Genomic DNA, 23880 nt, shown 5'->3' on the forward strand with positions numbered 1-23880 from the left:
AGAGAGTTGCTGCAGATGGAGGGCTTCACAGTTGAAAAGGCCCCGAACAAGCAGCATAAGTAATATGTTCTCAGACTAAGCTAGGAGTCTACCGAGACTTGCATGGGTAAGAAGAGGATAGGATTGTGTAGGTACTTGCAGCTGTCATAAGAATATTAGGTTTTACTTTAGATAAGTAAGAAGCCACTAGAAATTTTTAAGTAGTGTAACATCATCTGGTTTTCATTTTAAGAGCATCTCTTCTGTTGTAGAGTTGAAAATAGACGGTGGGTAGGAAGCAGGGAGTTTGCTAGGAGTTAATTGCAATAATCTCGATAAATGATACTCGTGGCATGCATCAGGGTAGTATCAATAGAGGTGGAAAGACACATTCAGATCCTGGTTGTATTTTGATGCCGAGCCAACAGATTCCTGACAGGTTGAATGTAGGGTGTGAGAGAAAAGGGTTGAGGATCAGTGCCTGGTTTTGGCCTGAGCAACTGCAAGGATGGTATTGCCATTCTCAGCAATGGAGATTTTTATTTGCTTTGTTTTGTTTTGTGAGGGAAACAAAGCTTTTTGATGGCAGATTAGAAATTAGGTTTGTCTTTTTGTGGGTTTTTTAATATATTTCATTTATTTATTTTGAGGGAGAGAGAGCATGAGCAGGGGAGGGGCAGTTGGGAGAAGCAGACTCCCTGCATGGAGCCTGATGCAGGGTGGATCCCAGGCCCTCAAGATCATGACCTGAGCGAAAGGCAGATGCTTAACGACTGAGCCACCCAAGCACCCCTAGAAATTAGGTTTTGGATGCCAAATATGATGTTTCTATTACACATCCAAGTTTAAGTCCTCTACTAGACATCGATGGCAAACAGGCGTTTTGGGGGGTGAAGGATCTGTTTGGAAGTCCATCACCATAGAGACTGTTTGGAATCATAGTGAAGGCAAGACATCTGAGGACTGAGTTCTTGGGAGGGTACTCCTAGAATAAGGATTCAGAGATAAGGAAACAGTAAAAGTTTGAGAAAATGGAACTACTGATGAGGGAAGTAAGAGATTGTGATGTTCTAGAAACCAAGAGAAGGGATCCCTGGGTGGCTCAGTGGTTTGGCGCCTGCCTTCGGCCCGGGGAGTGATCCTGGAGTCCCGGGATCGAGTCCCACATCAGTCTCCCTGCATGGAGCCTACTTCTCCCTCTGCCTCTATCTCTGCCTCTTGCTCTCTGTGTTTCTCATGAATAAATAAATAAAAATCTTTAAAAAAAAAAAAAAAGAAAAAAATCAAGAGAAGAGGTCTTCAGGAGGAATGCGTCATCAAACGTATCAAATGTTATTAATGACATACTCTGCAAAGAAAGTAGATCACATTTTGAAAGTATGTGGGAGCAAAATTGAGATAAAGAGAGAAACTTAATGAAAAGCTCCTAGACTTGAAAGTGACAGACCTGGGCCTCTGTCCCAGCTCAGTAGCTTGACAGGTGTAAGTAGCAGACGTACCAGGCAGGGTAGTAGCCCTGGGAACGTTTTAAGAGCACTATAATAAGGACTGGAAGAGTGACAAGTAAAAGAATCCTCTGAAGATTCAGCTGAGATTGAAGAGGGAATTGTAATGGTTCTAGTCAGTATGTTTATGTGATTTCTTAACCCTTTAGATGTGGGATAGAAAGGTGAGAAGGTAGAGACTGGTTTATTCCAATATTGGGAATTCAAAGGGGTAGAAGAAAAGAATGCAGTGCAAATAGGGGGCAGGATAAACAAGCAGCATACTCTACAATTTAAGAAAGACTAGGTTCCCAAGTGATTATATCATTATCAAAGTCAGAGGAGCCCACATAGCCCTCCATCCAAGCAATATTTGGAACAAGAGGATCAAGAACAAAGTATCAAATGACTATCCTTGAGAAAGATAATGTAGTGTTCATAGACAACCGAGGACAACTGTGCTTTCATTCTCTGCATCAAAGTGAAAAAAAATCATAAAGAAAAGAGAAATAGTAGTTAAGGAACAGTGAGAAGACAGTGTGGTGCTTGGAGAGTGGGAGAGCAGGACAGGGCTGATCTGGGCAGTGCCCTAGTTTTGAAAAGAGGAAGTTAGGACCCCAAATTTAGAGCTTAAAATGTGTTACGTCTTTCCTATGGGGAAAAAAATGTATAGATTGCTAACCTATGGTGTCAAGACAGAAGAAGTACATAACGTGGGAGTGCCCATGGTTTAGTTGAGAGTAAATGAAATGGAGCACAGACCTCTCTGCCCTATTCTGGTTATTTCCCACCTGCCTCCTCCCCTTCTGGGTCTTTGTTATTGCTCTGATGGAGGGAGGAAGGAAGTGCTTTGAACTTGCCATATCTTGATTTCAACTGGCTTCTGATAGAGCAGGTCATTAAAGTCTTGCATTCAAGTTGGAGAAAATACTGTGAACAGAGTGATTGTGCCCAGTTAAGGAGATACTGAGCACTTGAATGGGAGGCAGTGGTGTGGAGCAGAAGTGACCCTAACATGGGCCTTAGATGTGGAATCAGTACTGACTCTTTCACTGCAGCCTGAACAGGTTAATTTCTCGGCACCTCAGTTTCTTTATGCAGAATGGGAATAAGAAAGCCTACCTTGCTGAATTGGTATAGGGGTGAAGGGACCTGAATCCCTTGTCCCTGGCCAGCAGGTTAGAGATCTCTTCGTTCAGTTCTCTGCCATGTCCTACTCCTGACCCCTCATGAAATACCCAACAACTGCTCGACAGTACGGGGCAGGAGGAGGCAAATGAAGGCAGAATTTTAGACCATCTGCAGTAGAAGGGAGTGGTAAATTGGAGATGATTGGGAAAATAAATGTGAGAAGAACTTTTCTCTGCCTCATGTCCTCAAGAAATAAAATCCTATTCCTATGAGAGAAATTAGATTTAAAATTCATTAGTTACTATTTTGCCGTGGGTGAATATACATGAAACTGATTTTCAGAAGCTTTTTCATTAAAACATTAGACTTCTATTGTACACTCAAGCATTTTTAGCCCCCTTCATTTATAGTCCTGATCAACGAGTGGATTTTTTGAAAGGCATCACATTGTTTTAGCCACTAAGTTTTATCACTGTTATTTTTAACTTTTTGTTTTGACATATTGCTTTTAACTGTAATTAAAAATTATTGGCATCTGTGTTTACTTTTTAGCTGATGCATACCTTATCTTCATAGCAGAAACTAATTAGTATGTGAAGTATAGTACTATTAAATCTGCATTAAGGGGGAAGAATTCTAATCTGATCATATGTAAAATATGGTAAAAAATACATTTTAACATTTGAAAGATATGTACATGGTATTAATTCTGTTCACATTCTTATGATAAATATTGGTTTAGCATTTGTTGCCATATATCTTGCCTTGGCTTCTTCTCTGTGGTTAGGCAGATTGCAGAATTTAGGAAAAAACTAATCTTCTATCCTGAAACTTACAAAGTGATTTATAAAAATAGCTATTGTATGTGGTAGGCTTATTTTAAAAAATAGAATGGGGGCACCTGGTGGCTTAGTCGGTTAAATGGTTAAGCTTTGAACTCGATTTTGGCTCAGGTCGAGATCTCAGGGACATGGTATTGAACACCCGTCCTGTAAGACTCTGTACTTAGCGGAGTCTGCTTCTCCCTCTCTCCCCCGCCCCACTCACTCACTCACTCTCTCTGACTCAAATAAGTAAATAAATCCTTAAAAATAAAAAACAGAATGAACTACCCTCTGGAAATATTTTCTGAAGTATTAGAATATCTTTTCTGGTTTCAGATGGGTTTCACACTTACCTTTCTGTAGTCTTTTCCTGGCTGGCTGCTTCCAGCCACTTAGCGTCCTCAAGCATAACCTGCAGAAATGTTATCTCTTCTGTGAATCTTCTTCTGACTGCCTGCAAAGAGATGTTTCTTTTGAGTCACGCTCATGGTAGAGGCAGGTAACTTTTGAATTATGACTGTTAGTTTTATATCTCAAAAAGATTTCAAAATGGTCCCCCTTTTTTCCTGCTCCTACTGATAACACAGTAGTCTAACCCATCCTGGTTTCTCTCTTGGACTCCTTGTTGTTTCTGCTTGATCCTTGCTATTTTTGTTGTCCTTCTACTCAGAGGAGCCTGCGTAAACTTTTAAAAATAGATATTAGATTATGTCACACCCTTGCCTCCCACATCATCACATTACCCACCCTATATAGTCTTTCAATAATGTTAGTTTTCTTTCATTATGCCATTTATGATCATAGATTCCCCCATTTTTTCTTAATGTCAGTCATCAGAATTAGTAATTTATTTGAAGTTGGATATTTACCCATCTGTTATGTCTTCTCCACTAGCTTGTGACTCCATGAGCAGAGAGATTGTGTCTTTTTTTTTTTACCACTTTATACCTGCACTGTCATTAGCATTTAAGTGCCCATCAAGGGTTTTGGTTTTTAATGAATTTGGTTGTGTTTGTCACAAAGTAGCCACTTGTGTAATGCTTCCGTATGTAAATTTGGTTGTGTTTGTCACAAAGTAGCCACTTGTGTAATGCTTCCGTATGTATTTCATGTTCATTACAAGATGCTCCTAAACTGCAATAGCCCTGGCTCCATTTTTTCCCCCTTAGCATTGATCACCATCTGTGTAGAGAGACAGAAAGTTCCCTGAGGGCAGAGATCCTTTTGTTTTTTTGTTGTTGTTGTTCAGGGCCCTATTTGCACCCAGTAGGTTTGGTTGCATATTTGTGGAGGGAATGGGTGATTGATTTAATGGAGTCATACACTCCTGACATCTGGAATTTATTCCTGTGATAAACAGTTCAGTTCAACAAACATTTATTGTCTATTGTGTGCTAACCACGATGCTAGGCACTGTGGGTGTCAGAAATCAGTAAGTCCTGCTCTCATTTCTGCTTCTGATTTAGTTTGCATTAAGATGTGTGCTGTTCTAATTAGTTTAGAAACTGTGACTGACAGAGGCTTTTGAATTGTTTGAGCACTTAATTCTAATTTTTATTAAACAGATAATTCAGGAGTGGTTTCATACCCATACTTTGTTTCACTATTAGTTTTAAACTCTGTGTTGTAAATAACACTTGGCTTGTTCAGATGAAGCTGGTTCTGCCCTCTTGGAATGGCTTCCGGGGCTTAGCATTTTTGATCAATTTATTTCTCATTTACCTTCTAGGTCTGATTAAGGTCAGATGATAAATATAATGTAGTGACCCAATGTTTTGCTCTCCACATCTTACTTATAATTTAATTGTGATTTGCTGACAGTGTGGAGACATTAATCCAGCAAGAGCCTTGTTTAGGCTCTTGCTGGAGGCAGAGACCAGAGAGACCAGCTGTATTAATTTCAGCAGTGTCTTCCTTTCCTTTCTTCTTTAAGATGCTGTTATTTTTGAAATATGAAACATTCTTCCAGTTTTCCATATGTTGAAGAAAATCTCTCCTAGTTCATTTTGATGTCAAGATGAGATTTATGTACAAGATTGGGGAAATACACTTATTTTTGGTTTGAAATAAACCCAGATTTTTAAAATTGTCACCTAAGTAGGTTGTAACTTTTTTTTTAAGAAGCATGTTAAAAAGCCACAAACAAAAATATACAAATTTTATATTCTGTTGCTATTTGTAAAATGTATAGTTGATAATTAAATCTTATCTGTATATTCTGTGTTCCTATTTTCAGGAACTGATTTTTTCTTTTAAGTAGGAGACTTAGAAATTCTATGTTCTTTACTGAAATACATCCTTTATATCCTCCTGAATAAAATATACTACAAACATGGGAATATTAACTACTCCATGCCTGAATGTTAGCTGCTAAGGCATTGCCTCAAAGGAGAAAGGTTCACTATTCAATCACCTGTGTCCCTGATAACTTTTTGGTGACTTTTATATGATTATCAATATACTTTGATTAACTATGAGTGTATATGTGTTTATTACACCTCACAGCCATCTGATTTTTTTGTCTCTGGGTTTAACCTCTTCTGGTCTTAGAGAAATAGTGAATATTTTCTATTGCTGGTGCTTAGTCCATATATTAAAGGTTTACCTTTTTCTTTTGTAGGATGAAGTGGCACATACTCTAACGGAAAGCAGAGTGTTAAAGAACACTCGACACCCCTTTTTAACAGTAAGTGACTGAGGCCAGGTGCGCTCACCTGACCTTTACGTTCAAGGGAGGGCAGGTGTACTCATCTGATACTTACATTCACAAGAGTGTTATTGCAAAACTAAGCCATGAAAAATCTCATTTGTCTACGTATGCCATTTTCTTTGTAGACAGACTCTAGGTCGTATTTCTTTCGAATGATTGCAGTGTATGGCTGAAGTTTACAATATGTGTGTGTTTGTGATCCTCCTCTTACATGGCCATTACTTTTCTGAAACTTTTTCCCCCCATGAATGTCACTGCCTTAAAAAACAAAAAACCATAGAGCAAATATACAGAGACCACTGAGAAAATGGTAGACTTACAAGAAATTCTTAGTATCAAATGTAAGGATTTTGTGTTTCCTCTGCTTAATGGCTTCTGATACATATTTCAATGATCAAGCAACATTGTCTCCAGATATGAAAGGCAGAAAATCTTTACTGAATATTTTTCATAGAAATTGAAACCTCCCATAGGTAGAGAGTACTTGAAGAAACAGGAATCCTGAATACAAAAATTAAAGATAGGATAAGTCATGATGTTTTTCTTGACTGGACAAAGTGTAAACAGTGACTTACATGCATATTACTTGTTTTGAAAGAACTAATTTTTTTAGGCCTGTACTTAGATTGCTTATAATAGAGACATAATTTGTTCTGGTTCTAAAGAAGTATATTAAGATGAAAAATAACTCGTAGAAAAGAAAGAGGAAAAAAAAGTAACAGGTAGATGTTCCAAAGGAGGAGCCTTTTAGAGATTTAGGATTATGTAGTAGGAGTTTTTTCAGAAGAATAGTTACATACCTAGGCTTACTTTGTTACATTGCTGTCAGTCTGTTGTCCAGTGTATTAAGATAGCTCTAAAGTTCTGATACCTTTATAACTTATACAGTTAAATGAAACAGCTCTGTTGAATTCACTCATGTTCTGCACCCAGTATGCAAAAAGCAGTGTTGAAACTGTATTAGGAGCAGGAGCATAGCTACTCCAGCTGTATTCCTTAGACTTCCTCACTTGAAGATCCTGAGGGTGAGGACCTCAGGAACTAATACAGTTGCAAATAGCACAATATATTGACAGGTGCTCATCACAATTACTAAGTGTATTTTTACTTAAAATTTTAATTTTAACTTTTTCCCTAACAATAGCCAGTGCTGATCTAAACAAAATTTGTTTTGTGTTCTTCCAAACTCTTAACACTTTTAAGGAGTTAAATAGACTCGTCAAGACAAGAACAATTCATTTCATCCCTGGAGCTTACTGTTTCTAAGTATTCTATTTTGGTATCGTTATAAGAATTCTGGATTATAATGTAACATTTTTTCTTTTTCATTTCAAGTCCTTGAAATATTCCTTCCAGACAAAAGACCGTTTGTGTTTTGTGATGGAATATGTTAATGGGGGAGAGGTGAGTCAAGAAGTAAATCCACCACTTGAATATGCATGGTAGTATTGTCATCATTTCTTTAATTATTGAAGATATAAGTTATAATGTAATAGTTCTCTTCTTCCTGGCAAGGATTTGTGTAGCTCCATCTACCACTGGGTAGATGGGAGCTGAATCATTTATAATGAAACATAATGATCACTAATTTTTTTATGACTGCTTTTACATATTGGAAAGCATAATTATATTCTTTTTTTCCCTATGTTTTTTAAATGTAAAATATTTTATCACAAATGTGCTTTTGGAAATCGTGTTATTTAACTTTGAAACCTGGAAATACAGGATTTATGATGCTTTGCAAAGTTCTTTTCAAGTGTTTGTGAAATTGGTAAAAGATTTAGCCCATTTTAAACTCACTTGAGCAATAGTCCATAGGCACGTCATGGCTAGTTCTCTCTTCTTTTACATAGTAGTTAGAATAACTTTGACTATATTTAAGAGATTTGAAAGGTTTTTGTAGCTTTGAAGAGAAATGCAGTCAGCGTAGTGGTACATCTCACCTCTTTGTTCCCTGTCCTTTCTCCTCCCCATTTTGGATTGTGAGGGAAATTTATAATTTACTGGCACACTTAACTGGAAATATTTCACATTGTGGGTTTTCTGAAATAAATATAATTATTAAGCAGGGGATTGATTGTATGTCACAGACTTTAAAATAGTCTTATTTTTCAAAAATAAGTGGATTAAATATCCTCTGTGGAATATTTTCTCCTGTAGAATTATATGACTTATAGGAATTAATTGCAAAAATGCATTCATTCATTTGATAATCACATTTTAAATGCCAAGGCAGTGTGGGTTTATCAGAATGTGCTAAGACATGATCCTTTCTATGAAGGAGTTTGTAATTTACGTTGTAAGTGTACTATAAATTAGAACATATATAGTGAAAGACCTAAGTGTTCATAAATTCATATTAGAAAGTACTTTATGAAAATAAAAAAAAGAAGATGCTTTGTGGGTGATTTGGCATTAAGGGTAGACCTTTGATTCTTACTGAGATCTCAGTAGGGGAACTGACTTGAGATACTTCAGGCAGAGAGAGGATCACGTGAACAGAATCACCAGGGTGAGCACAGGACTGGAGGCACTTGAGTGGTTGGAGGAGAATAATCCAGGCATTGGACTCAGAGGTGTCTGAGAAAATACAGAGAAGGTGAACATCATAGAATGGCACAGGATTGGTCCATCTTCATGACCAGTGAATTGGGTATGGGTAGAAAGAGAGAAGGATCAAAAGTGGCTTTGGGTTGGAATTGGGGATAACAAATACAGTGTACTTAAACAAAGAATATGTTAAGGGTAAGATTATAAATGTGGTGGTTTTCCCTAAGGTTCCTAGGAAATGTGTATGTGGAAAGAACGTGAGAACATCAGAGAGAGTAAGTGGGGAGTCAGAACTGTGGGTACAGATTAGGGAGCCATTTTTTTATAGGGATTATAATTTATGTTATGAGGGTGGATATTTCCCATTTTATGGGGAATTAAATGGTTGAATCCTCTACATTAGTATCTGTCGACATAAAAAGTGCTCATTATTTTTGGAGCCAGCAGTTTCACTTCCAGGAATTTATTCTACAGACGTATTCAGAGATACACCACAGAATGATACATGGATAAATAGATTCATTGCAGCATTTGTAGAACCTTAGATAAGCATTCAGTAAGGAGACTGCCTAAATTAATTGTGTTGTATCCACGCAGTGGAATACTTTATATCCATTAAAAAGAATGAAGGTAGCCCAATGTGGGCTAATAGGGAATGACTTCTAAGATACATTCTGAAGTGAAAGAGACAAGATGGAGAGGATAAAGCATGCCACCATTGTAATAGTTAAAAGAAACTAGGACCATGTGCGTGTGATACATGTTTCTGTGTATGCGTTGACTGTCTCTGCAGGTATGCACTGATCGTTAGTGTGTACCTTTGGGAAGATAAGACAAATGGCTGGGGACAGTGTGAGAAAGACAACTTTTTAAATTATGTGTTCTTGAGCAGTTTGTGTATTTTGTACCACAGATACATATTTAAAAAATGAAGGAAGGAAGTTAGATGGACCAATGTGGACGGATGGATAGATACATGACCAGGGAAGACCATAATATCAGAAAAATGATAAATTACAAACAAAAACTTGGAGAAATACTCTTAAATTATAGAAATAGTCTTACACAGTGTCATACATTTACACCTGTTAATAACAATTATCACTTTGTTTTAAAATTACCTATTTACTTGTGTATCCTTCCTGCTAGACTCTGTGTGCTCCTTAAGGGCTTTTTTGCTAGTATAACCCCAGCACCTTACACACTACCTGGCAAAGTAGGAACTAGACAAATAATTTATTGGGTTGTTTGAGTGAGTAAATTAAGTGAATGGATGAATAAATTCTCTCTGGAGCAAGGATCAACAGGGACGTTTAAACTGGAAACTGCTGACAAGTAGGAAGAAAAATAGAAAGTAATGTACTACATAGTTTATTTTGGGAAAAAACTTGAAAATGTTTTTTTCAGGAGGGAGTATCTTTGAGTGTCTTTATAAAATAGGCATTTTTTGAGGTTTTGTGCAAGTCACTCTAGTAGGTAATATGGGATATAAAATCTGAATTAAACCTGGATCTTACCCTCAAAGAGTTTATAGTCAGGTGGGGGAGATAAGGTACAAAGCCCACACTAAGTGTAAAGTGATAATTATTGCTTATATCAGAACTACAGATGAAGAAACACAGGACTTCACAGGAGGGAAGAGGGTCTGTGTGGTGGGAAGCCTCCTGGGGGGGCCTGCTGCACCCACACTCTCGTTCTAAACCTAGAGTACTTCTGAGATTAATTAAATGATAATTGTTGAAAAAATTTTACACACAAAAGCAGATTTTCAGACTAGCCAGATGGTTTTCTTTAGCACTGAAACTCCTACATTATTTCTCTCTTTTTTCAGAATTTCTGTTGTGAGAATATGTTATAGATAAAGACTAAATTATTTAATGGATTGCAGCAGGTGAACTGATTCTGTATGTGGTCTGTAATTTTCAAGTGCTTGGATCATAATCACAGCATTGCCATATATATATATGTATATGTATATAGTAATATGTATATTAGTAAAAATGAAAGTTTTATATATATAATTTCCCAATTTTTCTTTCTTTTAAAAAATTATCAGATACACTTTTTAGTTATCAGATACACTTTTAAATACAGTTTAGATGTACTTTTGAATGTACTTTATGAATACTAACAGTTATTTAGTTCTTGAAACTTAATGTGATTATTTCTGTTCTTAAATGTATCATTTCTGCAAAGGAAATCTATGTTCACTATATCTTTCTTGTGACTTACTTGATTTTGATTTTGCTTTAGGTTCATTGTGACATTTATTCTGCCCAGGGATGCTTCCTAGAAATTTAGAAAACTCCATTGCTATAGAAAAAAACCACTAAAAATGGTACTTATGTTTGGAAATAAGGTTGAAATAGAGGTAAAGTAAGGGAAGCCATAAGCTCACACAGTCCATAAGTTACCCTGTGGGGAAACTCTGGGTGGCATCTAAGAACTGTGGGTAGGAGATGCCCGGCCTGTTGAAAAAGAAGCTCTGGGAGTGCCTAGGTGGCTCAGTCACTTAAATTTCCAACTCTGGATTTTGGCTCAAGTCATGATATTGCAGTGTAGGATCGAACCCTGTGTGTTGGGCTCTATGCTCAGCGGAGAGTCTGCTTGTCCTTCTCCCTGTGTTCCTCCTCTCTCTCTCTGTCTCTCAAATAAATAAATAAAACGTTTTCTTAAAAAAAGAAAGAAGGAAAGAAAATGAAGCTCTGATAAAATGTTGCTCACCAAAAGGGCAGCATCCTCAAATCTCTTTATATCCAACCACTGCCCTGAGGTGGGCTTATTCAGTGGGCCTATTTAAGTAATTATATCTAGCACAATTTTTAACTTAATTCATGCTTGTCTTGATTTTTAATTAGCAATAGTCTCCTTTTAGCCTGTGTTCTGGAATGTTTATCATGAAATATACATAAAACAGACTACGAGACTGCATGGAATGTAGCATGCTCATGGCCATGCTTTTTATTGTCCCTGTGTTTGCCAGTGTTGCTTAAAGCACTAAATAATCTTGATGGAAGTGGATTGAGAGAGGATATTGGTGTAAAAAAATCGATAAATAGATAGATACAGTTAGAAAGGAATGGAGGAAGGAAAGAAGGAAATGGTGATTCTGCCGTTCTTCTCAATAACTGTGTTCACAGAGTCACCTTAAGATGAGAAATAAATTTGCTATTTTACGCTATGTCAGTTTCTACTTGCCACCCACTGAGTTTCATGGGACATAAACTCTGATGTTTAAAAATACATAGTTTTCATAAATCATTGTCATTAAGCACATTGTAACTACAGATATCCGTCTAAAGAAACTGTGGTATTTCAGCGCTGGAGGAAGAATTGCTGGGCTTAACTATATTGAGACAATATGTTGGGTCTGCAGTGTAATACCTTCCTCAGGAATTTTCAAGAATGATTTTGATTATACTCGATAATTTATGTATGAACTTTAGAACCTATTCCATTATAGTCCATTTGCCTATTAAATATTTAATGAGTAAGTACCATCGACTGGACCTCAGCAGATGCAGAAATAAGGAAAACATAGTACTCTCTTTTAAAAGATAACCATCTAATTGGGGTTATAGACAAGAGAATATGCATGTACTTTATAGTGTCATTATTGCTATGATAACACTGCTTATTGTGGGATACAGAGAATGGGCACTGGAATCAATCCAAAAAGGAAGAGAGAAGAGAAAGGGGGAAGATGCCAGGTAGGAAATGAAACCCTTCCTCAAGTGATTGCTAAGCTAAGACTTTAGTTTAACTATAAGTTCGATCACTATGAATGAAAAGGAGCACATTTCTGTACAGAGGAAACAAAATATGTGGAATGTGCAGGAATATGCCAATCCTCCACCACCTGCCCGGCTATATAATACAGTGTATTGGTGACGCACAAAGTCCTGCAGAAGAAAGCCAGAAGATTCTGAACAAATAGCATCGTATTAGGATAGATTTTCTCTCCCAAGTAATTTAGATTTTATCCTGAAGACAGTGGACCATCATGGAAGGATTTCTGTAAGAAAATCTTTCAGAAAGAATATTTTGTAGCAATATGAAACTTGGATTGAAGAAGACAGAATTGGGAACCAGGAAAATACTTGAGAGGATACTGTATTTAGGTTTTTAGTAATCCATTTATAAACTTATAGGGTCATTAACTGAAGCAATATTAGAAGGAATAAAATTCTAATCATGTTTAGGTACTAGAATTTCCAGGACTGATTGATTTTTAAAGATTTACTTATTTATTTTAGAGAGAAGAGATAGTGTGCATGTTGAGGGGTGGTAGGGGGGTGGGCAGAGGGAGAAGAGAGAGAATCCCAAGCAAACTCTGTGCTGAGCATGGAGCCCAACATGGGGCTTGATCCCACCACCCATGAGATCATGACGTGAGCTAAAACCAAGTCAGATGCTCAAATGATTGAGCCACCAAGTGCCCCTAGAATTTCCAGGATTTAATGACTAAATGGAAAGAGAAAAATGTCACAGTTTCCTGTTTACTGCTTGGGGGGAATTGTGTGGATACTGGACTGTTCAAAAAATCAGGAAACACAGGATTAAGAATGAATTCTAGTGTGATTATCTTATATTTGAGGTACCTAGTGGGGCTAACAGGGAGGTAGAGTTAGGTCAGATATACAAATAGGCTTCATCAGGAGTGCTAAAACCAAAGAAGGGAAGAAATGTCCAATGTGAGAAAAGTATGTAAAGTTAGAACATTAGTGGCCAAGAATGGTGCCTGGAGATACCAACAGTAGGGTTGTTGGTGTTGAAAGAAGCCTAAGGAGCTTCTTGGCAAAAGGACCCAGGCAAGAGAAGCCTGTGAAGCTGAGTATGGTATATGAAGTATTACTTTGTAGAGTGAATCCTGCAAGATAACAATTGAAAAAAGTGCATTGGATTTGACAAATACTAGCTCCTAATCAGAAGCCTGGATTTTTCCTTTTTCTTGGGTTGATGCAAGGTGTGAACCTTGGCAATAGAATGGAACGTACAACACTTGGTTTGGATCTCAAGGTTTGACAATGAATTCAGGGCAGCCTTGGATAAACAGTCATCCAGCATCTGAAGAACAAATTATAAAAGCACCTGAGTAATGTGACCAGTAACACTGCTCCTAACATACCCAGATCAACTCTCTTTTGGTAGCTTAGGTATTAAATTTACAAATTTACATAAGAAGGGACGCCTGTAGTTAAAGCTCACCCTCACAGTTAAGCTTCTGCCTTAGCCTCAGGTCATGATCCCACATAGGACTCCCTGCATGGAGCCTGCTTCTCCATCTGCCTGTATCTCTGCCTCTCTCTCTCAAGAATAAATAAAATCATTAAAAAAAAAAAATTTACATAAGGAGAAAAATATTCTGGGAAAAAAAGAAAAAGTAAACTGAAAACCGACTAAGATGGTGGTGGTTGGTTTAAAATGCCTCTACATAGGGACATGTGACTGGCTCAGTTGGTAGAGTGGACTCTTGATCTTGGGATTGCGAGTTTGAGACCCACATTGGGAGTAGAGATTACTTAAAAATAAAATTCTTTAAAAGCTAATAATAATAAAAAACAAGAATGCCTCTACTTAGGACTCTTCCCCCAGATCTTACCCAGCCCTATTTCTTTCTGGACCTCTATAAACCTCTCCAGGCTGAAATTGGAAGTTAAGATATCCATTAGGGCATAAATGAAAATCACTATGTAGAAATGTATACTCTTCTGATTAAATTCTTCACAGTCCTCTACTTATGTGGATATGATATGGATGAAACTGACACTTTCAGTTATTCGCTATTCTTGCCTATACTTAGCCCATGGTACACTATATTAATTATTTTGATAAAATTCACTTCATTTTTTTCATTTGCCTTTCAATTTCATGCCAATCTTGAGATCCTCTCATATTTGTTTCAGATTTTCATTATTTGGCTGGCATTTTTGTCTTCAGTGAACCAAAATCATCTCATTTTAAATTCACATGAGGCAGAAGTGCCGACAGTCATCATTCTAATTCTACTTACTAATTTATGGAGGTGTGATTTGGGTGATTTTTAAATTAAAAGTATCATTTTATATTCACAATGATGATTTTGAAAGTTTTACTAAATTTATATGTATATAAATATCTTTATTGTCAGGAGTCTGATGAGTTCATTTTTTAGCTGTTTTAGTTATTAATATATTATGTAGGTTATATCAGAATTCTATAGCTTTCATCTAAAGCTTTTTCAGAAATTCCTAAGCCAAGAAAGTTACATTATAATATTCACTTTAACATATAAAGTTGAAGGCAAAATAAATTTGGGAATATTTTTAGTGTATACTTTAGTATATACTGTATTTTAGTATACTTTTATAATAAATTTCAAGGCTAGTTTTCTAAAATAAATCTTTAAACCAATATATCACTCCATCTAAGGTAACAATTCAAAGCCTTGACTAGCCTCAACATCTAAGAGGCTTACTTACTTTCATTTCTGGAATCTCAGATGAGGTGACTGAACTGAGGAGCTGACCAGGTTATCGTACAGCACCACATTTTCAGGGTAATTAAGCTTCTCACACAAAGGTTGGATTATCCAGAGTGAGCATACAAAGGAGAGAAAACCAAAGACACAATATATGTACAATTGGTGACCTTGAAGAAAAAAATACAGGGCAGTTCAACACGATACCTAAATATTAAGAATTATAACTACGTTCCCCCCCCCCGAGTATAATTTCCAAGCACAGTATTTAGTCATTTATGTTCTGCATCTTTCACTTAGCATAATACTTTAAAAATTCACAAAATGGTTGTGTATATCAGTAGCTTGTTTCTTTTTATGGATTTACTTCATTACATAGTTGTATCATAATATGCTTATGCAATCATTAGTAAATAGACATTTGGGTTCTTTGCAGTTTGGGCTATTATGAAAAAGTGTGAATATTCTGGTACAAAACTTCATATGGACATACATTTTCAGTTATCTTGGGTAAATATCTAGGAATGCAGTTTCTGTATCATTTGGTATGTTTGTTCAACTTCTTAAGAGACTGCCAAATTGCATTTTGCGTTTTTAGTATGTTACTTAACGTCGTCACCACACTTGACATGGTTAATCCTTACATTTTACCCCTTTTGGTGGGTGTGTAGTGGTATTTTGTAGTTTTTTGAACTTCCTGAACAACTAATGATATTGATCATCTTTTCCTGTGTTGATTTGCCACTTGGAGATTCTTTCTTTCTTTCTTTCTTTCTTTCTTTCTTTCTTTCTTTCTTTCTTTCTTTCTTTCTTTCGTAAAGATTTTATTATTTATTTATGACAGACACAGAGAGGCAGAGATATATGCAGAGGGCAAAGTAGGCTCCTCGCGGGAAGCCCAATGCAGGACTCAATTCCAGTTCCCCGGGATCACAACCTGAGCCTAAAGTAGATGCTAAACCACCGAGCCACCCAGGTGTCCCTGGATATCTTCTTTAGATAGGCTTTTTTAGAAGTATCTTTTGAAGGTAAAATCTTCAAAATTAGATGAAATACATTTCGTACATTGTGTGTGTGGTTTGTGCATTTTGTGTTTAATTTAAAACATGTTTTCCTCACCCAAATTTAAGATTTTTCTCCCATGTTTTCTTCTAAAAGGGTGAATAGTTTTAACACTAACATTTAGGCCTGTGATCCATTTCAAGTTAATTTTTGTATATGGTGCTATATTAGAGTCAGTGGGTTTTTTTGTTTTGTTTTAGATTTAGATATTTAATTGTTCCAGCATATTTGCTGAAAACAGTATATTTTTCATTACCCTGACATCTTGGTCAAAAATCATTTGACCATGTACATGAGGGTCGATATCTGGACTCTGTATTGTTGCATTAATCTATATATCTATCCATTCTTATACCTACCACACTTGATTTTAACACTTTCATGACAATAAGTTAAAAGTCTTCCACTTTTGCTCTTTTTAAAAAAATTGTTTTTGACAACCTTATTTCCTTAATATTTCCACATAAATTATAGAATTAGCTTGTTGATTTCTATGTAAATGTCTCCTACTTTTTAACTGAGGTTGTATTAAACTATTGATCAATTTAGAGAGAATTGATATATTAACAACATTGTGTTCTGATCCATGAACATGGTATATCTTTCCAATTATTTAGATTTTCTAAATTTTTTTCAACAATATTATATAGTTTTTAGTGTATAGGTCTTGAACATTTTTTTGTTAAATTTATCCTGAACTGTTTTATGTTTTTGATGTTATTGTAAGTGATTGGTCTTCCAAATTTGATTTGTTGGTTGATAATATATAGAAATGCCATTGATATTTATTGTCCTTGAATTTTGCATTCTTGCTAAAAAAGTTTTGAGATATGTTGACATTCTCTGTGTAGATGATCATCATGTGAGAAGAGGCAGAATTTTACTTCTTCTTTCTAATCTCATGCATTTTTCTTCTGTTATTGCCTAGGACCTCCAGAACAGTGTTAAACAGCATAGTGAGAGCAGACATTCTTGCCTTATACATGATTTTAGGGTGAAAGTATCCATATTTTCACCAAAAAGTATATTGTTAGCTGTAGGTTTTTTCATAGATGCCTCCTTCATCAAGTTGGAGACTTTTTTTTTAAATTTATTTATTCTTATTCCTAGTTTGCTGAGATTTTTAAGAAATCCTGATGAAGTATAATATTTTGTCAAATGATTTTCCTGTATCTATTTTGATGGCCATATAGTTTTCTTCTTTATTCTGCTAATATCTTGAATTGTGTTGGTTGATTTTTTTAATGTTAAACCAATTTTGCATTTCTTATATAAACCCAACTTAGTTATGAGATATTATCCCTTTGATGTTTTGTTGGATCCAATTTACTAAAATCTTATTAAAAATTTTAAATATTTGTTCCTTAGTAATATACTTTAGGTCTCTCTTTTTCCCTATCCCATGTAATGTCTCAGGGTTTGGATTTAAGTTAATGCTGACCTCTTGAAGTGAGTTGGGAGGCATTGCTGCCTCTTCTGTTTTCTGGTAGATTTCATCACTGAAATTTTTGGACCAAGAATTTTCTTTGTAGGAAGGTTTTTAACAATGAATTGAAAGAAAAAAGAATATGTGTGTGTGTGTGTGTGTGTGTGTGTGTGTGTGTAGCCATGCATTTTATTTTTTCTCGAGTGAGCTTTGATAGTTTATGTTTTTCTAAGAATTTGTTCATCTAAATTTTTAAGGTATTTGCTTAATATTGTTAATAACATTCTGTTGTTACTGCATTAGTGTCTGTAGGGAGCAATGGTTAATGTCTCTCTTTTAATATTGCAGTGTGTGTCTTCTCTCTTTTTATTTCTGATCATTCTTCCTAAAGGTTAATAATTTTTATGGATATTTTCAGCTCTAGGTTCGATTGGTTTTCTATTATTTTGGGGTTGTCTATTCATTGATTTTTACTCTTTATTATTTCCTTCCTTCTGGCTACTTTGATTTAATTTGCTTTTCTTACCCTTGTTTCATAATATGGAAACTTAAAGCATTTATTTAAACCTTTTTTCTTTACTAATATAAAATTTTAATGTATAAACTAACCTGTAGAAACCAATTTTATATTGTACTTACATATGAATATAGCATATTTTACATATGTATTCTCATGTTTTTTATTTGTTAGAACTGTTCTTTTCCTAAATTTACTAATTTCTCATGTCATGTTTTCATTGACCAATGGTCTATTTAAAGGTGTATGTTTTCCAAATAAGGTTTGTTTATCATTCAGAAATGTTTATTGAGTGCTTATTGTGTTCTGGTCTTAGGGTGTACTGGGATGATTAAAACAGCCATATTGTGAAATAAACTCAATAAATGTATTATAATAGCAATGAACAGAACCCTGTGGTATGAGAGAGAATAATGGAGAACCTACTTAACTATAAATTGAGTTACTCGTTTGAGGAAGTAGCACTTAGACTGAGGCTTGATAGCAAAATATTTGGGGAAGCAGAAACTGGGGAAGAACTGCCTGCACAGAGGCTGTGGTGAGGGCAGCTTTTTGAGAGTGAGACCCTGTGTAGGTCACAGTTCTAGGTGTACTGATCTTTCAACAGAGATGTGCTGTATTCCTGTTCTTGTTCTATACTTTGAGAAGCTGTGTTCTATGACAAGTTCTTTCTCTTACGTAGTTCATATTATGCAATTATGAAGGAAATTTATGAAATTTCTTCTTACTAGAATAATTTATACATGTATCATCTCAAATTAATAGAAACTATAATTTTAGCATGATAAATAGATGATATGCTTTAGAGACCACCTAAGTTTGAATCTCAACTTTACCACTTAATAGCTATGTGATGCTGGGCAAATTTTATAACATCTCTAAGCCTTAGTTTTCTCATTTCTGAATGCAGATAATAATTTTATCTATTTTATAAGAGTGTTTTGAGGACTATGCATGTAAGTCACTTGGTACAGTACCCAACAAGTAGCAGTACTCAAAAATAGTGCTTCTCGTGGGGCGCCTGGGTGGTGTAGTCAGTAAAACATCCAACTCTTGGTTTTAGCTCAGGTGGTAATCTCAAGGTCATGGGATACAGCCCCGTGTAAGGGCTCCGTGCTCAACCAGGAGTCTGCTTGAGATTCTGTCCCTCTGCCCTTCCCCACATACACTCTGTATCTCTGTAAAATAAATAAATCTATTAAAAGTTAATGCCTATTGTGATAGATAGTAATGGGAATAATCACTTATTACATTTAGTCATCTGTACTGTGGAGGTGACATGTAGCTTTTATGATTGTTGCTAGAATGTACTGCTATTAATGCTCAAAAATGATAATGTTTATTATTTTTATTGTACTGGTATTGGATATATTTCACAAATAGCCCAGATATTTCACATATATCCTAATAAATATAAATATTTTAGAATAATTACCTTGAGAACTTTTTACCTTCTTAAAAGTATATTTTCCAAATGAAGAAATCTATTAATATTTAATGTGATTAGAACTGAGCAGTTTCTTCTTTAATCTTGATAATATGGTTTTAATAAAATATTTTAATTTATTTTAATTACAATATTGGATTGGGAATTTAAAATTATTTTTTAAAGGAAACTATTTTTTGTACTTTTCACATTATTAAGTATTTTCAGTAGGTGATTTTTTAATCCCAGAAAATTTTCTTTTTTTTTTTTTCCCAGAAAATTGTCTTAACTTTTATTGCATTACTTTTTTAAAAATTGCCAATGTACGGGCTACTCTTTCAGATTTCAGGCACCTAGTTGGTAAACTAGAATTCTTATTTTTTCAGACTTGTAAGAAAGAGGCCAAGAAGTAGACAAATAGGACTTAAGGCCTTAGCTAATAATTTATGGCTAACACAGTTGCCATCAAACAACTGTTCCACTGTCCAGCAACTCTGACTTTAGATCCTTTCAATTTTTCTATGGCATCCTAAAGGATGTATTTCTTGAAATACAAATTAAACTATGTTTTAAGATTTTATTTATTTATTTATGAGAGACACAGAGAGAGGCAGAGACATAGGCAGTGGGAGAAGCAGTTCCCTGTGAGGAGCCTGATGTCAGACTCAATCCTAGGACCCCAGGATCATGACCTGAGCCAAAGGCAGATGCTCAACCATTGAGCCACCCAGGTGCCCTGAACTATGTTATTAGAATATGACATTTTTATACTTATGTCTATATCACAGTCATTTCTGAAATAACCTTACTTAAAAACTACAAACATAGATTACTTTGCATTAATTTTTCTGTGTGAAATAAATACAAACTATGAGCTTAGCTTGTGAAAAGGATAGACATTATCTGGAAGATAATTATATGAAGAATTGCCTGTTAAATGTAAGAATACTTCCATTTGATCCTATAAAATTAAGTATTGAGGTGTTTATTTCATTATGTAATTAATACTATTCCAATTGTGTTGTATTTTCGATAGACTGAGTATTTGTCCCCTTCTCACCAGAAAACTCATGTGTTGAAGCCTAACCCCCAGTGTGATGGTACCAGGAAGTGGGGCCTTTGGGAAGTGATTGATTAGTCATGAGGGTAAAGGCCTTGTGGGAGGAATTAGTCCCCTTATAAAAGAGATCCCAGAGTTTACTTGCCCTTCCTCCATATGAGAATGCAGCAAAAAGACAACCATTGGTGAACTGGGAAGGAGGTTGTCACCTGACACTCAGTCTGCCAGTGCCTTGATCTTAGATTTACCAGTACTATGAGAACTAAATTTCTCTTTTTTTATAAACCTCCCCAATCTTAAGTATTTTGTTATAGCAGCCTAAACAGACTAAGTAAGTGTCATTGCGTTGTTTCTCTGTGGGTGAGCCAGAGCCATTCTTTAAGTCTTTTTGTAAACCCAAGGGACATGTTGATCTGCATATGATGCAGACTGACATGTCTTGTTGCTTAATTAATTAGTCATCTTCAGGATATGCAGGTTTTAAGCTCAGTGGATATTATAATAATGTCATCATTGGAAATAAGCATATTTTGATACTCTCTAGTTCACCTTTTTTTTAATATATATATTACCAAGGAATGACTGAAAAATATAAAAGTAGTATTTGCAAGAAAAAAAAACTGAGTTTAAAATATTAATAATTCTTTTTTTTTTTTAGATTTTATTTATTCATGATAGACATAGAGAGAGAGGCAGAGACACAGGCAGAGGGAGAAGCAGGCTCCACACAGGGAACCTGACGTGGGACTGATCCCGGGTCTCTAGGATCACACCCTGGGCCAAAGGCAGGGGCTAAGCCGCTGTGCCACCCAGGGATCCCTTGCAGTGATAATTCTTAGAAATTTTCTATGTCTAGATTTTTTTGTTTTTTGCAAAGTTTGTTGCATTAAAAAGTAAACTTTTGCACAGTGAGGGAAACCACCAATGAAATGAAAAGGCACCAATGAAATGAAAAGTTCTACTGAATGGAAGAACATATTTGTAAATAATACATCTGATAAAGGGTTAATATCCAAAATATATTAAAAATTTACACAACTTAATATAAAAAAGAACTCTGTTAAAAATGGGCAGATGACTTGAATAAACATTTTTCCAAAGAAGACATGCAGATGGCCATCAGACACATGAAAAGATGCTCAACATCACTCATTGTCAGAAAATGCAACTAACAGTGACGATAGGATATCACCTCACACCCATTAGATTGTTAATAAAAGCAGAAAAATTAACAAGCATTGGTGACAATGTAGAGAAAAGGGAACCTTTGTGCACAATTAGTGGGAATTCAAACTGGTGCAGCCACCATGGTGAATGACATGGAAGTTTCTTAAATTAAAAATAGAATGACCCAACAAATTCCACTTCTGGATATTTACTCAAAGAAAATGAAAACAGTAATCTGAAAAGATATATGCATCTCTATGCTCATTGCAGCATTATTTACAATAGCCAGGATATTTGAAAGCAACCTAAGTGTCTACTGGTAAGTGATTGGATAAAGAAGATGTCATATATACATACACACACATACACATATAACTTACTTTTATTATTTTGTATATACACCCGTGTATATATACAAATATACACATATACAATGGAATCTTACTGAGCCATAAAAAAAGAAAGAAGTCTTCCCATTCATGACAACATGGATGGATCTGGAGAACATTATGCTAAGTGAAGTGAGTCAGAGAAAGACAAATACCGTATGATTTTACTTATATGTAGAATCTAAAAAACAAACGACAAAACAAATCTATTGATAAATACAGGAAATAAGCTGTGGGTTACCAGAGGGAGGAGGGCGAGTAAAATAGGTGGAGGGGGACTAAGAGATACAAAATTTTGGTTATAAAATAAATAAGTCATGTGGATGTGGTGTACAACATAGGGCTTACATGGTGTCTGGTGACAGATCATAACTAGAATTACTGTGGAGATCATTTCATAATATATAAAAATACCAAGTCACTATCACTATGATGTATTCCTAAAACTAGTAGGACATAATATGTCAATTTTTCTTGAGTTAAAAAAAAGAATAGAACTTTTTCAAAATACAGCAATTTATTTTCAAAAAAACATTATTATGAGTTTTGTAATGAAGTACAGACTTGTTTATTTAGTAAGTTAATCTATTTACATTAGTGTTTTCTAACAGCATGACTAAGTACAATACACAAAAAAATATGTAGTCTTTCCCTTAAAGGAGCCTAAATTTCTAAACATACACTTTTTGCCTGAGTACCAAGTAATGCATTATTATTTTTGAACAAAGGAACCTTCAGGTATTTTATATGATTTTATTATGATTCTAATAAAAACACTTTATCTTTAAAACTGTTAACTTTATTTTCCCTCTAAATAATTATTTGAAAAGTATTTTTGAATTTCCCTTTATTCTTGACATATTTATTAAGCACATAATACATGTGTGCATAATACTAGGTGTGGTGCCAAGAAAGCAAAACTATAGGGTACTTGCCTAGTCTTTCTCTTTTCCTTGTGTATCTGCCAAGAAGACAAAGTTAGAGTATTAAATTTGTCACAAGGGTTAATAGTACATGTATTTGAAAGCTTTGTACATTTTTTACTGATTATAAATGTAACAACTGCATGTTCATTGCAGAACATCAAAAAGCCAAAGCTATTTCAGTTCAGTTGAAAAATTTATTGACTGCTTTCTATAAGCTAATCACGGTGCTGTGTACCTAGTATATGACGTGAACAAGACAGATGGTCTCTGTATTTAAGAAATGCATGGTGTTTTGGGGAATTAATATTAAACAAATAATCACAAGTAATTTTCAATGTATAAAACAGAAAAACCACTCTAAATCTCACCATCTTTAGCAATAATTGCTCTTAGCATGTTGGTGTATTTTCCTGGTTTTATACTGTACACATATTTTCCATTTTATTCACTATTTTAAAATATATCCTAATTGTCTAGTGATTGATTATATAGATATACTATAATTTATTAAGTCCTAACCAAATTTTTGAACATTTAGATTTTTCCATTACCTAATCAACTTTGCATAGGTATAATCTACATACAATAAAACATGCTTACTTTAAATATACAGGTACATGAATTTTGACAAACATGTATATGCATGGAGTCCCCATTATAATAGAGAGGTGGACTATGTCCATGGCCTCAGAAAGTTCTGCCACAGCCTGTCATGCCATGTCTCATTCCATCCTGCACCCACACCTGGCCCTAGGCAGCCACTGACCTA

The 23880-nt window shown here is 35.2% G+C and overlaps 1 protein-coding gene across 9 annotated transcripts in view; it reads left to right on the top strand.

Moving 5' to 3' along the window:
- The window catches only part of AKT3 (AKT serine/threonine kinase 3), a 308906-nt gene that overhangs the window by 207339 nt on the left and 77687 nt on the right, over positions 1 to 23880 (top strand). For 8 of the 9 annotated variants that reach the window (XM_077901455.1, XM_077901451.1, XM_077901457.1 and 5 more), the window contains 2 exons: positions 6039 to 6104; positions 7464 to 7532. In XM_077901455.1, the coding sequence (XP_077757581.1) occupies positions 6039 to 6104; positions 7464 to 7532 (135 nt within the window). The remainder of the gene's footprint in view (positions 1 to 6038; positions 6105 to 7463; positions 7533 to 23880) is intronic. The other variant, XM_077901450.1, reaches the window with a different exon arrangement.

This window comes from Canis aureus, chromosome 6 (assembly GCF_053574225.1).
Source record: "Canis aureus isolate CA01 chromosome 6, VMU_Caureus_v.1.0, whole genome shotgun sequence".
NCBI lineage: Eukaryota > Metazoa > Chordata > Mammalia > Carnivora > Canidae > Canis > Canis aureus.